Source organism: Gobio gobio (genome assembly GCF_949357685.1).
Source record: "Gobio gobio genome assembly, chromosome: 6".
NCBI classification, from domain to species: Eukaryota; Metazoa; Chordata; class Actinopteri; order Cypriniformes; family Gobionidae; genus Gobio; species Gobio gobio.
In genome coordinates, this window is record NC_137102.1 from 53,563,327 (window position 1) to 53,578,917 (window position 15,591).

Below are 15,591 nucleotides of genomic sequence, written 5' to 3' on the forward strand. Positions count from 1 at the left end.
ATAGGCTACATAGGCATAGCTTATATAGCCTACACAGAAAAAGAAAACTATGATGAAAAAACAAACAAATAAATAAATAAATAAATGTAAAAAATGTAAAAAAGTTGAAACAAGTTTATTGCCTTAACAGCTTAAAGATTGTTAGATGATTAAATATTGTGGATGTACTGACGGCATTTCTTCTAAAAACAGTGAAAGGATTTTGAAACGGCGCTTCATTAAACGACCATAAAGTGCGAGATAGATGGAAGTACAGCTAAATTAAACATGTCATATTTGACAGCTTTTTTTAGGATAATTTCGAAAACAGGCCTTTATAATTTACATGATTCATGTAAAATAATTAACTTTCGATGTGAAAGGACAATAATTAACGAAGCTGTGTTCATCATATTAGGAATCAGATTAATAATAATGTGTACATATTGTGAATTAATTTAATAAACTTATTTAGGCTCAAATTTATGACGATTAAAAAACCCTAACGGCCCTGCCCGCGTGCACGACTTAAATAACAAGCATTGTATGATGAGTTCTTAAATAATTCTGTTTTATTCTGCTTTTCCTAAGTAGGTCTACAATAGTGCAGAGTCCAGCACGGGAGCGGGCTGAAACGGGTGAAAAACATCCTATCGGTGTCGGAATCGTCGGATACGGGAGCGGCTCGGACAAGGGAGAAACACGGGTGTAAACACGGGTTCAAAACAGTCACGTGCAAACGAATACAGTATAAAAACATATGCATGTATATTGTATATATGTGTTCCTAAAAAATATATGCATATTTTTAGGGACACATCTACAAAAATATTCCTTGTATTTCAAGTTGATAAAATAATTTAAAATCCATATCAGTTTATTTGTGACCACGCGGCGTGCTCGTGCCCTCCCAGGAGAATCACAACCTTGCCCACGCGATCTGCCTGCACTGACTGCAGTCGTCGAGATGAATCCTGAGGAGTTTAAGAAAATATCGTATATTGGATGGGCGCAAATGTGGAACTTCATCGCGGAGGAAGCACGCAGATAACTGCGGTAACAAACCAAGCTCAAAGCAGTTTTATCGAACAGTGTTTTTCAAAATGGGACAGAACAGCATGCAGGTTCACCGTAGAAATGATAAGGAAACATAACCATGTTCTTCATGATGTAGCCTTTTGACAGCTTCGGCCGAAGTTGTCCTTGTGTTATGGTCGTGTAATAACTTCTGTATGCTGGCAATAAACATTTTTTAACAATAAACAAGTGTGTCTATAATATGATATGCTAAATTGATTTTATTTCGGGTGCGGGTTGGGTGTCGGTTCTATTTTAAGCGGTTTAGAGTGGATTTTAATTAGTGCTGATGCGGTTTTAAACGCTGCTGGTACCGACAGGTGCAGATTTACACAATCTGACCCATGCAGGACTCTGCAGTAATGGACTCGAAGCCCCGCCCACAGTAGGAATTTCTCTGCGGCTCTGGAATGTCATTTAGAATGTGACGTCACAGTAGCTCGGTATAAAGAATCTTACTTTGCTCAATCTGCACCACTTGCTGTTCGTTGATGATCGTTTTACTGCTTCTTGTGTATTTCACTCGATTCCTGCTTAAACCACAACAACTTGCTTATATTTAAACTACATTGATTTATTGCGCACCTGATATTACACCATTTTTATCTACACAACAATTCAGCATCGATAAATTACAAACGTTGACCTCGCTTCACACTGCAGGTTAGCCTTGTAAAGGCATCAAAATGCTGTTTACTTTGCTAGGATTGTACGCCTTTTCCCAGCGTAAATGGAAAGTCAACACCGACTCACAGAGTGATGATGGTAAGTGGATTGTTCATGTTATGAGAATATGTAACTCTTTTTGCTTATTGGAGTCTGCACTGGTTAAACGCTTATTTTTGCTTGAAGTTTTTTTGGAGGAAAGTCCAAAATGTTAAGTCATTTTATTAATACTGTAATATTTATGTCATTACCATCTTTAGGTGAGCCTTCTGTCGACCATGAGAACGACGACAGCAGCCCAGAGGACACTGTGGCACCTCAGTTGAGCCAGCTGCAGGATGAAGAGATAATAATTATGGGTCAGTTTGTTAACATAACCCAACACACACACACACACACACACACACAGACGCTTTAATCAGCAGTTATACTTTAAATTTACTTTAAAATATGCTTTGTTTAAGGGTAGTGGAAAAATAACACAGAAATGATTTTTTTTTTAAAGATTTCATTTAAATATGTGTATGTATGGGTGAAGTTGTATATTTGACACTGATTTTTTTAATGCCTACAGTTTTCTTAAATAGTCCTGTAGTGACGAATTTAATGAATAATGAATTTAAAGGCATGAAGATTCAATTTAGTAACTCTATTAATATATGAACCAGACAAATCTTGTTGAAAGTTTTAGATAAAGTAGCTGCTGTGTGCTGTCACTGCTTGACATTTCATGTCAACACCTCTTATTTTTCTTTTAACAGACATCAATTCCTGCCCCTACGAAATCGGCTTTGAACTCGGTGAAGGAGGCTTTCGAACTGTTTATGAAGCAACTCGTTTGGAAGATAACCTTCAGGTATCAATTTTCATTACTTACAATATCTATCTAGATAATGTTGTATTATACTCTCTCTTATCCAAGCACTCTTGGGTGTGTTCACACTTTTTTGACAAGAAAAAGTTGACAAGAATGCTCGTTAACCCGCTGAGAGCTGCCTTTCCTCGGCTAGTCATTCTGAGATTTACCGCTGGCTTTGATATAATTTGTCTTGTGTATATCTAACGGGCGATCTTTGGTCTCATGGATCTATAATTTGTTCCCTGGCAAAATTGTTTAGGCTGAGAGCAAAGTGAAGTTTTATTAGTTTATATTTTTTGGCTATTTAACTTTACGTTACCATTGTAGCCTAACGATGTTTGACTTAATTTTTTTCTTTATTTCTTATATAGCTTCTTATACCTTTATTTATACTTTTATAATGGCTATTATTGATCACACATAAACTTACATTTAACAAAAAGAGACTGGGTTGTGTTTTATGTTGTTTAATTTGATTACAGAAATAATCATATATGCACAATTGTCTGAACCACATATTAATATGTTTAATATTGTTTTAAATGTAAACGAAAAAATGCAGGGTTGTGTTTTTATTTCGCTTTATTGTAGAGTAAAATATACATAGAGATAACAGGCACCTCCACTTCCAGGTCTTGCTTCTCGCTTGTTATTGGTCTCTGTCAAAAAGGCGCTTGACGTAGGCCGTTTTTATCAGAACAGTTGAACTTTTTTCAACTTGAAAAGACGCGCTGAGCTGCAGAAAAAGACGTTGGCATTGGCGTTTAAAAAAAGCGCTCACAACTTTTTTGAAAACACGGTTTATTCCATAGGATTATAATGTAAAACAGACGCTGGCAGCTTCAAAAAAGACGTCAAGTTTGAAAACGCTCTAAATTGTCAGACATGCTCCTCATGTTTAAAATTTAATTTATGAAACCGTACATGTCTGTTCAGGTTTAATGATTGAAATATGTGAACTTGGAATAAATAAATTCTAACGCAAATCCATTTTCTGTTTTTGTCCATCAGGTGGCGGTGAAATTTGCATCTAAAGAGCTTGCAACATATGTCAGCGTTGTAAGTAGTCTTTGCTCTCTCTGTTTTTCCTTTCAGTCACTCCGTTTTAATTTCATACATCTCATATTGACATTAATCACAGACTATATAAATGTTTTTTCAATAGACAAACTACCACTGTCAACAGTTTGTTCAGGACTAGTTTAAATACTAGTATATCATAACATCTGTGTTTTTCCCAGGACCGTTATTCCGCCCCAGTTCCGCTCGAGGTTGCTCTACATGTTCGAGCAAATGAGTCCAGGGCTCCTCAAATAGTCCAGCTTCTGGACTGGCAGGAAGAGGCTGACCACTACATTATAGTTCTGGAGCGGCCCATGCCCAGTCAGTCCTTGGATGAATTTTTAGGGAGCTATACAGGCACCATGGGTGGGGAGGATTTGGCCCGTGTTATCATGTGGCAGGTCACTCTCGCTGCTCAGGTGTGCTGCAGGAAAGGAGTGTTCCACAGAGACATCAAACCAGAAAATCTGCTGATTAACCCGGACACACTTAAAATCAAATTAATCGACTTTGGATGCGGCGAAATGCTTACCTACGCGGGTTACACATCCTTTTCTGGTATGTATTATCATGGAATGGATATCTAGTCAAAATGGATGTGTAAATGTAAACTTGCAATTAAGACAACATCTTTTCCCTCCAGGCACAGACGAGTACTGCCCCCCGGAATATTGGACAAATAAAAGATATCACGGGGAACCAGCGACAGTATGGTCGCTGGGAATAACCTTGTTTGTTATTATGAGCGGGGGGTATTTTCCATCAAAACAAGACCATGACAAGTTCGACCAAAACACCTGGATCTGTAATGAATTGTCGCAAGGTGAGATCTTAACTTCAGCAAAGGATAATTTTAATCCTGAATCTTACTAGAGAGAACAAACCAACAATGCAGGAAAAGGAACATGTGAGCATAGTGGCTTTTGTGAAGTATAAGGTAATAATCGGACGTCTCTCCCATCTCTCTCCACAGAATGCTGCGATTTTCTTTGCAGTTGTCTGCAGAACAACCCAGCGAAGCGAACTGAACTGGAGGAAGTCAGTCTCCATGACTGGTTTAAGGTATTAATTACATTTAGAAGATTTTGACACTGGCTTTAATTACTACCTTTCGATATGTGCTGCATGTCATATAGTCTGATGACAAATTTCAGTGCTGTATGAATTTATATATATATTTTAATATGTGGCCTCTTTTTTTTTTGTGTATATATGTATGTATGTTGTTTGTGTAATATATTTAAACAATAACCTGATTTCTGTTTTTGTTTCAAATTGCAGAGTAATGAGGCACCCCATGCTTCTTATGCTGAGACTTCTTACACTGCAGTGGAACCAATCGCTCTTGACCCTGAAGTGAACGATGAATGGAGTGAAGACCATGACCATGAGGACTCGAGCGATGACGACGACGTCTTTTACAGCTGCCCAGAGGACACTGTGGCACCTCAGTTGAGCCAGCTGCAGGAATTATGGGTCAGTTTGTTAACAAAACCGTAACATAACCCAACACACACAAAGACACGCTTTAATCAGCTGTTATACTTTAAATTATTTTAAAACATGCTTTGTTTAAGGGTAGTGGAAAAATAACACAGAAATAAACTTTTAAATGTGTGTATGTATGGGTGAAGTTGTATATTTGACACAGATTTTTTTAATGCCTACAGTTTTCTTAAATAGTCCTGTAGTGACGAATTTAATGAGAAATGAATTTAACGGCACGAATATTCAATTTAGTAATTCTATGAATATATGAACCAGACAAATCTTGTTGAACGTTTTAGATAAAGTAGCTGCTGTGTGCTGTCACTGCTTGACATTTCATGCCAACACCTCTTATTTTTCTTTTAACAGACCCGTATGAAATCGGCTTTCAACTCGGTGAAGGAGGCTTTGGAACTGTTTAGCAACTCGTTTGGAAGATAAACTTCAGGTATCAATTTTCATTACTTACAATATCTATCTAGATAATGTTGTATTATACTCTCTCTTATCCAAGCACTCTTGGGTTTGTTCACACTTGACGTCTTTTTTGACAAGAAAAAGTTGACAAGAGCGCTCTATTAGTAGGCTAGGCTAAAAAAAAAGAAGCTGGCAGCGTTTGGTTCAAAATGGCAGCGAAATGTAGTTTTAAGACTTTTTCAGTCGATAATGTGGCTCTGATATAATTCGTCTTGTGTATATCTAGCAGGCGATCTTTGGTCTCATGGATGTATAATTTGTTCCTGCTTAAAACAAGCCGACTGTTCAGAACCGTTCGGTACACACATGCACCGAACCGAGAGCCCTGTACTGAAACGGTTCGGTACGAATACGTGTACCGTTACACCCCTATTATATGTGTATGTTGTTTGTGTAATGTATTTAAACAATAACCTGATTTCTGTTTTTGTTTCAAATTGCAGTAATGAAGAGGGGGGGGGAGCAAACCAGCATCCCATACTGGTCCATCAAAGCCCATGCTGGTCCACCTCAACCAGCACAGAAAACCAGCATCCCATTCTTTTATTTTTACATATAAAAAAAGATGCATGAATTGAAATTATATTCTCTACGATTTATCTGATATTTTAAGAGACTTATTGACCTTTCCTTGTGTGATAGTCAGGGTTCCCACGCTTTTTGAAAGTACTTGAAAGTCCTTGAATTTCAGACACATGGATTCAAGGCCTGGAAAGTTCTTGAAAACAAACATAGGTCCTTGAAAGTGCTTGAATTAAGTGTGAACTACATTTTGTTAGAGTAGCATGGTGCTATTACAAAAATTGGCCTTTATGCGCTGCCAAAGCCAGAAAAAAGTGGGAAAAACCTGAAAAAATGGATTGTGATCACGTGCAGTCAGCTCTGCATAATGAGCACATAACGTGGAGCTTTTTAACTAGCTTAGTGCCAGGGAAGTGCAAATTCAGTGATGCTTGGCTCAGTGTTGATCTACATAAAAATTGGTTTATCAAAGTTCCAACGTATAACGCTTAATAAAGTGGTGTTTATCAGCGCAGCACTCCGTTGTTTACAGAGGTTATTGGGGAAACCAATATATTTCTGCTGTTGCATGAGCGCCATCTACTGTCAAAGAGTGAAATTTGCATTTTCAGCGCGCCAGTTGGTTTGTTCAGACTAATGCATATTAACCCATATTTTCACACAGCTTACACAGAGTTGTAAATGTTAACTGGTGGATCGATGAGAAGCTGATGTACTTTTATAACATATCTAGAATATTAAGTTTTATTAATATATTAATATAAATATAAAGTTGTATTAGTATTAATATAAAGTAAGTCATTTTAGTCATTTTATGGTTTAGGATGTTTCCACAAACACTGATCTCACCCTGTGCAGGTCTTAAAAGCCTTAAAATAGATTTTTAAAAAGATACCATGTACAGGTGATTAATAAATTATTTTGCATATTTTTTTCATGTATACAATATTATCTCTATATTTTGATGTTTTAATGAAGTAATGATTTATAAAAAAGAAAACTAAAACCAGTGTGAAATAAATGTTAAAAGCAGGAATTGTTAAATGTTGTACACTCTCTTGTACACTCCACCAGCCTTTCTCCTCATTAGATTTTTTAAAAAAGTCGCATGCCCCTAAAATTGTATTTAGTTGTCAGTATATGCCTTAGCGTTACTGCAGTAATGATAGACACAGGTACAGTAGGTGTTTGATATACTGTGCAGATTGGCAGTAACACATCCACCTTTAACGTATTTATTATGCATGATTTAAAATAAAAGGTGCTTTAAAAAGTCCTTAAATCTGGTGTGCATGAAAGAGTGGGAACCCTGGATAGTATAAAGACTCACTTGTTAATAAATAGATTATGAAAAATAATGCAGGACATGTCACAGTACAGGCTGTTTTTTTCACAAATTATTTCTACCCCTTTCTTTAGGGATCAACATAAGGAACTACAGCGCCTTCTCCTTCATGGTAAGTTCTTACTGTACCTCATGCTTATTCATAATGATCTGCAGGGGGCTGTTTTATGTTTTTGGTATGTTGTTACATATAGTTAAGCTCGGAGTCAAAGAATACGCCAAGATTTTTTTGCATAGGTATATCTTTTTCAGAGAAGGACAACAGTTAGAAATGTTAAGCAGCGGTCCCCTGCCTCGCTGCTTGCCACACGTATCATTACAAAAGTTCACAATGCTGCTGCAGATGAAATATAATGTGGATAAATACTAAATACAGGTTAAATACTGATAATTGATCACTAAAGCCTCTTAATCTAATGCTGCGTTCCAGGCAGGTTTTTGAGCCCGTAAGTTACGACTTCAAACCACGACTGACGACTTTGTAGCATTCCAGGCAAAGTCACGCCAAACTGCCTGGGTGCAAGGAATTGTGGTAGCTGTAAACAAAGCATGGCGGACCGTACGGGCTTATGCTCATTTACAATAATTTATATCGCCAAAGGTGCTTACTCCTTGCTTATTTGAGGGAAACGGAGGAGAAAAAACGGCGCACACGGCAAGAGAAGCTGTTATACCTTTTATTTTACGTTATTTGTATATTTGTATATTCTTAATTAGTGATATATTTTTATACCAATTATTAACCTCAATTGTTCATGTTAGTTCACAGTGCATTAACTAATGTTAACAGATACAACTTTTGATCTTAAAAATGTATTAGTAAATGTTAAGATTAATATTAACTAATTTTAATATTATTGTATATATTGTATAATATTATTGAAATATTATTGTATAGTTAGGATAATTTTTTTATTATTATCACTTGAATTGTTGAATTTGCAAAATATAAACTTTTGATCACTAGTTTTCGGGCGTAATTTGGAGAAAGTCAGTTTGAGATTTGAAATCAAAAATGCAAAATATCAAACATTTTATACAAATGAACTGATAGGACACAATTCCAACATCACAAACGGTAATTAGTTATTGTGTAATTGTTATGGGTATTACAATACACACTATTTTTAAGAGACTTTCCCCTGGTTTCACAGACAAATCTTAAGCCTATAGGGTGCGTCTAGATTTCTAGGCTAGTTAACGAAGAAATCATGTAAATGACCAAAATAAAAATACAAAAATTGTACATGTACATGTACAATACAACTCACAACAAGTATATATATTACCTAATGTAATCATGAGAGATGATTCAAAAGATTTTTACTTTGGTGCAGATCCTGAACCATATCTATTTGAACCGGAACACACTGAAGATTAGGTTGTCACATTGGTTATGTTTACGGAAGTTAGCCTATTTTCAGGCGCTGCATTATATCATTGCGCACCCATGGTATGGCTCAAAGTTCCTTGATTATTACGGAGGAATGAGAGAATAGGCTAGTTCCTAGCCATATCGACCTAGAAATGCGCAGCTTCTCATTTTCCGTCGGTCTTAGTACACGATGTAACTACAGAAGAGTCGAGTTTTAAATAGGAAAAATATTGAAACTCTTTGGTCATTTTTGAGCGAGATGCTAACGGTCTAATCAGATTCAATGATCTATGCTAAACTATGCTAAAAGTGCTAACGCCAGACTCGGAGATCGGCTGAATGGATTCGAAAACGGTAAAACTCACTCTAGGGGAGTTGGAAAATGAGCCTTTTTTTTTTTTTAAGTGTTGTGTTTCTTTAATGACTCTCTCCTGGTTTCACAGACTGTGCTTTTTTCCCAGTTAAAACAGCTCAAACATGCATTTTAGTCCGGGACTAGCGGCAGCAAATCTAATTTGCAGCCAGGGTCGTCTAGCAACTCTCCGTTGGTTTGCGAGCTGGAAAAACCAAACTCTGGTTAGGCCAATCACATCGTGTATAGAATCGGTGGGCAGTGCTACTCGTAAACAAAGAAGCTGGCGAACAGCGGTCTTTCGAAACGGCTTTGGCCGTGACTCTGGACTTGGAGTTAAGCTTTTCTTTGAAAAAAGAACTCCACTGAAGTCATTCGTAAGAAAGGAAGATGTGTTCGGAGTTTTGCCGACCGGATACAGCAAAAGTTTAATCTATCAACTAGCTCCGCTTCATCTTCTTCGTTGCTCTGGTTGGTTGTTGTGCCTATTGCGTGCAGAGGGCATTTGAAAGACAACCGTTTATCCCGCCCCTGGAATTGAGCCCTGCCAATGGTGAATACCCAGACCCAACATCTTGATGTGGGTCTGGCTTGTCAGGCTATCCGTTAACAACAAATGTCACATCACTAGTATTAGCCCTGTTTCGTCTGCTTTCCTGGAATTTTTTGTCATCATTATTTTGTTTCAAGGCAATACAACATTGATTGGTATGGCAATATAATTATATAACATTATTTTGTCAGTTAAAGTTTTTTGTGGGTTTTTCTTGGAGTGGGCGGGTTTTGGTGAGCTTTTGAGCTGGAAATTCGTTGGATCAATTGGGCAACACTGAACGCAACTATTAGTATATTATTGTTTATTATAGTAAAATGACTCTAGTAAATACTATAGTGTTTTTGAACCATACTATATAGTAAAGATACTACAGTATATTGTAGTATATTATAGTATTTACCACACTTTGTTAATTTACTGTAGTATATTTACTATAGTACGGTTCAAAAACACTATAGTATTTTCTAGAGTAAACTCTAATATAATTTCACGAGTTCACACTTACAAATAATCAGATAGTAAATATATAGTATACATAATAGTATGCGTGGTAGTATGCGTATTTGGCGTGCTGTCCGAGGAGAGGGCTCCGAGCTCGGCATTTGGCCCGAACCCAGAGTACTCCCCCCGTATCTCTGGTTAGGAAGTAACCAGGTGAGTGTGAGGAAGATGGGGTGGTGGAGGGATGCTGGGAAACTGTCAAAGAACTTTGGTGAGTTGACTGGGTATTTATGTAGTCCTTCCCTTGTGCTGATTGTGTAGACATGTTGATTGCTGATTGCTGACAGCTGGTTTTTAAATGATGTTATAATTGGATAGATCATTTGAATGTGTTCCTCCCGAACTTTGTTAGTAAAACATCATTTCACGAGTTCACACTTACAAATAATCAGATAGTAAATATAGTATACATAATAGTATGCGTGGTAGTATGCGTATTTGGCGTGCTGTCCGAGGAGAGGGCTCCGAGCTCGGTATTTGGCCCGAACCCAGAGTACTCCCCAAAAATTGCAACCAATGCAGGACAGCAGCCGTAACATTACTGATAGCCCCCCAAAAAATGCAATGCGTAGGCTGAATGTGCTCATTGAGCTCCAGTGGGAGCAGAGTAGGCGTCACTGCTGCGGCAGTGGAGAAATTAGTCGGAAGAGCTGGCTCCTGCGGGAGCAGAGTAGGCGTCACTGCTGCGGCAGTGGAGAAATAAGTCAGAAGTTGACCTTCTGCGGGAGCAGAGTAAATCATCACTGCTGCGGCAGTGGAGAATTAGTTAGAAGAGCTGGCTCCTGCGGGAGCAGAGTAAACTTCACTGATGCGGCAGTGGAGAATAAGTCAGAAGAGCTGGCTCCTGCGGGAGCATAGTAAACATCACTGCTGCGGCAGTGGAGAATTAGTTAGAAGAGCTGGCTCCTGCGGGAGCATAGTAAACATCACTGCTGCGGCAGTGGATAATTGGTTAGAAGAGCTGGCTCCTGCGGGAGCAGAGTAAACATCACTGCTGCGGCAGTGGAGAATTAGTTAGAAGAGCTGGCTCCTGCGGGAGCAGAGTAAACATCACTGCTGCGGCAGTGTAGAAATAAGTCCGAAGCTGAGCTCCTGCGGGAGCAGAGTAAACATCACTGCTGCGGCAGTGGAGAAATAAGTCAGAAGAGCTGAGCTCCTGCGGGACCAGAGTAAACATCACTGCTGCGGCAGTGGAGAAATTAGTCAGAAGAGCAGAGCTCCTGCGGGAGCAGAGTAAACATCACTGCTGCGGCAGTGGAGAATTAGTAGGAAGAGCTGGCTCCTGCGGGAGCAGAGTAAACATCACTGCTGCGGCGGTGGAGAATTAGTTAGAAGAGCTGGCTCCTGCGGGAGCAGAGTAAACATCACTGCTGCGGCAGTGGAGAATTAGTTAGAAGAGCTGGCTCCTGCGGGAGCAGAGTAAACATCACTGCTGCGGCAGTGGAGAATTAGTAGGAAGAGCTGGCTCCTGCGGGAGCAGAGTAAACATCACTGCTGCGGCAGTGGAGAAATTAGTCAGAAGAGCTGAGCTCCTGCGGGAGCAGAGTAACATCACTTGCTGTGGCAGGGAAAAAATGAGTCAGAAGAGCAGAGCTCCTGCGGGAGCAGAGTAACATCACTGCTGCGGCAGTGGAGAATTAATCAGAAGAGCTGAGCTCCTGCGGGAGCAGAGTAACATCACTGCTGCGGCAGTGGAGAATTCGTCAGAAGAGCAGAGCTCCTGCGGGAGCAGAAAAAACATCACTGCTGCGGCGGTGGAGAAATTAGTCAGAAGAGCTGAGCTCCTGCGGGAGCAGAGTAAACATCAACGCTGCGGCAGTGGAGAATAGTCAGAAGAGCTGAGCTCCTGCGGAGCAGAGTAAACATCACTGCTGCGGCAGTGGAGAAAGGAAATTTCCATTTATTGGAATGATTTTATTGGCAGTGGATATGTCTGATTGAATAAAAAATGGATTTAAGGATATAAGATTTGGAACCAAAACCGAGTGACAGGGCTTGAGTGAAGTGTTTAGGAGGAATTTCAGTGAATGGTTTATGGGAATATCAACTCTGAATAATGAGGTACTGGGGTTGGGAATGGGTCCGCCTCTGGTGCCAACAGCTTGAATCTCTGAAAAGAAAAACGAGAGAGAGAGTCAGCTATTTGATTTTTGCATCCGGGGATATGTTTGGCCGTTATGATAAATTGATCGCATGCTGAAATCCAAATGAGGCGCCTTAGGAGAGGCATCAGCGCAGGCGAGTGCGAACGACCTTAATTAATGCAATGTACTGTTGCTTCATTGTCGCAGTGCACTACGATGCTGTTGGCAGACCATTCTTTCCCCCACAGGAAGGCTGCTACTACAAGAGGGTATAGTTCGAACATCGCTGAGGAAGTTGCAGACTCCTGTGCATCCAAAAGCTGAGGTGGCCATGTAGACGCGAACCAGCGACCTTGGTAAAAACCACCGAAACCGATGGAGGGAGCTGCGTCAGTGAACAGTTGGATATCGAAAGGGAGCGCGAGCAGATTGTTATAGAAAAAGGAAATACCGTTCCACTGTTTAAGAAAGGTTATCCATAAACTAAGCTCGTTGCAGCATGAATTATTTAATGAGATTTGATCTTCTAACGAGTGAAATGAAGATGCAAGGGAGAGGAGATGAGAGATGAAGGGGCGGCCTTGCGGGATTATGCGCATCGCAAAGTTTAAATGACCGAGCAAAGATAACAGTTCGCGTTTAGAACAGTTTGGACTGTCTAAGAGGGCGGATGCGATCAGTATTATCCTGTCAATTTTCTCTTTGGGCAATGAGGCCTGGAAATGTACTGTATCCAAGTTAATGCCCAAGAATTCAATGGTCGTGGCTGGACCCAAGGTTTTATCTTGGGCGATTGGGATCCCGAGCTCAGCGAAAGCTTTTTGGACTATGAGAAGATGTGCGGCTGGAATGGCTTCGAGAGGCGAGATGATTAGAAAATCGTTCAGCAGATGAATCACGTACGGAATTGAATAGTTATTAGATAGGATCCAGCAAATAGCTTCGGAAAGCATGTCGAAAATCTTAGGGCTGCTTTTGCAACCGAAAGTTAAGCGAACGGCAAAATAACACTTCCCGTGCCAGCGTATGCCAAAGAAGTGCCATGAGTCCGGGTGTATGGGCATCACTTTGAATGCAGAAGTTATGTCGACTTTTGCGAGCCAGGCACCGTGGCCGGCGTTTTTAATCAACGTTATTGCTTGCTCAATGTTGTGGTAATGAAGAGAAAATTCCTCAAGCGAGATAAGGCTATTTATGCTTGGAAAAGGCGAATTGTGTGGGGCTGAGAGATCAATTATTAATCGCTTTTTTCCCGAGAATTTCCTGGTAGCCACTCCAATAGGGCTAATACGGAAAAAATCGAAGGGGGGTATGTCAAAAGGGTCAATCATGAAACCTGATTCCACTTCTTTTTTGATTAAGAGGCTTACTGTGTCTGTTTCGGCGAGAGCAGACTGAAGATTATCGCAAATAATGTTCTGCGTAGGTAGGCTTTCCACTCCGGGTTTGAACCGTGCTCGAGACCAGACAGCAAATACTCCTTAAAGTTAACGTCAGGGTGGTGAGACAATTCGGCCGACAGACGAGAAATATTCACAGGAGTCGACAAGTAATTTTTTGAATTTTTATTTTGTGATCTTTTAACAGGGCAAATGGTGCGGGAATGAGCACCACCGCAGTAATTGCAGATATGCAGGAAACGGCACCGCTGTCGTGCACATCCCCACGAGTTGAAATTGATGCAGACTTGATCGCGGGAGTTGAAATTGATTTTCTTGAAATCTTTGGTTGAAGAGTCGAAATGCACTGGTCGTGGGACATAACTAGTGGATCTTTCCTGGGAAGGAACTGGACAAGGGGGAATTGAAGGGTTAACTAAAGGACATGATATGGTGGAGTGGGCGAGTGATCTGCAGACTGCGCAAGATATATTACGGCAGCCCAAGAACACTTTGTTGTGAAGCTCTGTATCCAGAGCACCCCAGTAAGGACACTGGTTCCATTGAGAAACACGCACAGCGCATTTTGCTGAAAACAGTTTGTGATATGTGTAGAAATGGGATCCCCCGTAAGACAGCGCAAGCTCTGCAATTATCGCGAGATAATCACTCAGCTCTCGTCTCCTGTGGGGAAATGCGCTACAAATAATTTCGCTGAAGCGATTAAAGGCAATAGAGAATTCAGTGAAAGAAAGGAGGCGAGATGGATTAACAGCCGAATTTTTTAAAGTAACTGAGAAGTCACCTACGTCAATTTGGCGGTCTGAAGCGGACGGAGGAAGTAGAGATAACAAGGAGGATAAATCCACGTCCACACCTGAATTTGGGTCCTGATGTTGTGGGCGACAGGAGTGGGTTCCAAAGCTGTTGCGTTTGGTGGGATGGGCAACGGAGTTGCTGAGGACAGGGTGAAGGGAGTTTTGGGTTGGGGAATAGTAGGAGGAAGAGAAGCCGGGGCAGAAGCCGTTAGCGGAGGCAGCCTCACACTCGGATCGACCCCTGAGGCCTGAGGAGGAGCGAGAAAGTTAGGAAAAGAAGGAGGCTGAGAAGAAAAGTAAGGCATCTGGACCGGCGCCGTTAGCGGAGGCAGCCTCACGCTCGGGTCGGTCCCTGGAGCCTGTGGGGGAACAAAGATATTAGAAAATGAGACAGGCTGGGAAGGAAAGTAGTGCGTCTGAGCCTGTACGGCTAGCGGAGGCAGCCTCGCGCTAGGGTCTGATGATGGGGCTGCAGGCCACAGACAGGGAGGAGGAATGGAAACAGTGCGAGAATTTTGCGGCGGCCGAGCCTGTACTTCTAGCAGAGTCATACTTGCATTAAAGGAGCTGCCTGCGGGCAGAGCGGAAGGAAGAGGAGTATTAGGCCTGGCAGACGCGGAGTCCGGGGCGCGGCCCAAACTTGTTGACGGCCTACTGCCACGGCCAGAAGCACGAGGAGGCCCTGGATTTGCGCATGAAGGAGACAGAATTTTTTGTGGACGTGAAGATGGAGCTTTGCGACTCATGCTCGCTTTACCCTTCTTGGAGAGAGAAGTCGATTTGGGAAGAGGGGTTGAAGATTGAAGAGACACGTACAAGGCATATAACTGTGCCTTGGTCATTTTTCGGGAGAAATGGACCTCTGCGCTGATGAGCGCTTGTCTAATGTGGCGTTCACACCGGACGCGATTCGCGCGAAGGTGGACGCGTGTACATTTTGAGTTTACTCGCGCGAATCGCATGTGACATTCACTGCACAACAGATGCGAATTCGCGTCATGGGCGGGGCTTTCGCCAGCAGCTCGTCTCGTTGAGAAATGGCTGACATGGG

At 41.0% G+C, this 15,591-nt stretch overlaps 2 protein-coding genes across 5 annotated transcripts in view; both read left to right on the forward strand.

Annotated features, from left to right (window-relative positions):
* The first annotated feature begins 881 nt into the window (after positions 1–881).
* Positions 882–6,438, forward strand: LOC307128489 (serine/threonine-protein kinase pim-1-like). 3 transcript variants are annotated; one of them, XM_079820395.1, is made up of 11 exons: positions 905–1,035; positions 1,762–1,821; positions 1,983–2,081; positions 2,484–2,578; positions 3,593–3,640; positions 3,823–4,201; positions 4,287–4,466; positions 4,617–4,705; positions 4,925–5,119; positions 5,501–5,579; positions 6,052–6,189. In XM_079820395.1, the coding sequence occupies exons 3-10, from the start codon at positions 2,078–2,080 to the stop codon at positions 5,570–5,572; spliced, it is 1,062 nt and encodes a 353-aa protein (XP_079676521.1). In that variant the 5' UTR covers positions 905–1,035; positions 1,762–1,821; positions 1,983–2,077; the 3' UTR covers positions 5,573–5,579; positions 6,052–6,189. The 3 variants fall into 3 exon arrangements, with proteins under 3 accessions (XP_079676520.1, XP_079676521.1, XP_079676519.1); XM_079820393.1 differs by having other exon boundaries at positions 906–1,035; positions 1,720–1,821; positions 6,052–6,436; XM_079820394.1 differs by lacking the exon at positions 1,762–1,821 and having other exon boundaries at positions 882–1,035; positions 6,052–6,438.
* A 700-nt stretch (positions 6,439–7,138) lies between these two features.
* urgcp (upregulator of cell proliferation) overlaps positions 7,139–15,591 on the forward strand; it is a 58,638-nt gene continuing 50,185 nt past the window's right edge. Inside the window, exon 1 of one of the 2 annotated variants that reach the window (XM_079820392.1) lies at positions 7,139–7,587. The gene's annotated coding sequence lies outside the window, so the exon portion shown is untranslated. The remainder of the gene's footprint in view (positions 7,588–15,591) is intronic. The other variant, XM_079820390.1, reaches the window with a different exon arrangement.

What these genes read in the sequence shown, in the direction of transcription:
- LOC307128489 (XM_079820393.1), top strand. Translation starts at nt 1,743, where the DNA reads ATGCTGTTTACTTTGCTAGGATTGTACGCCTTTTCCCAGCGTAAATGG. An exon ending in CGACTCACAGAGTGATGATG is followed by an intron (nt 1,822 to 1,982) that starts GTAAGTGGATTG and finishes TACCATCTTTAG; the next exon opens with GTGAGCCTTCTGTCGACCAT. An exon ending in GTCTCCATGACTGGTTTAAG is followed by an intron (nt 4,706 to 4,924) that starts GTATTAATTACA and finishes TTCAAATTGCAG; the next exon opens with AGTAATGAGGCACCCCATGC.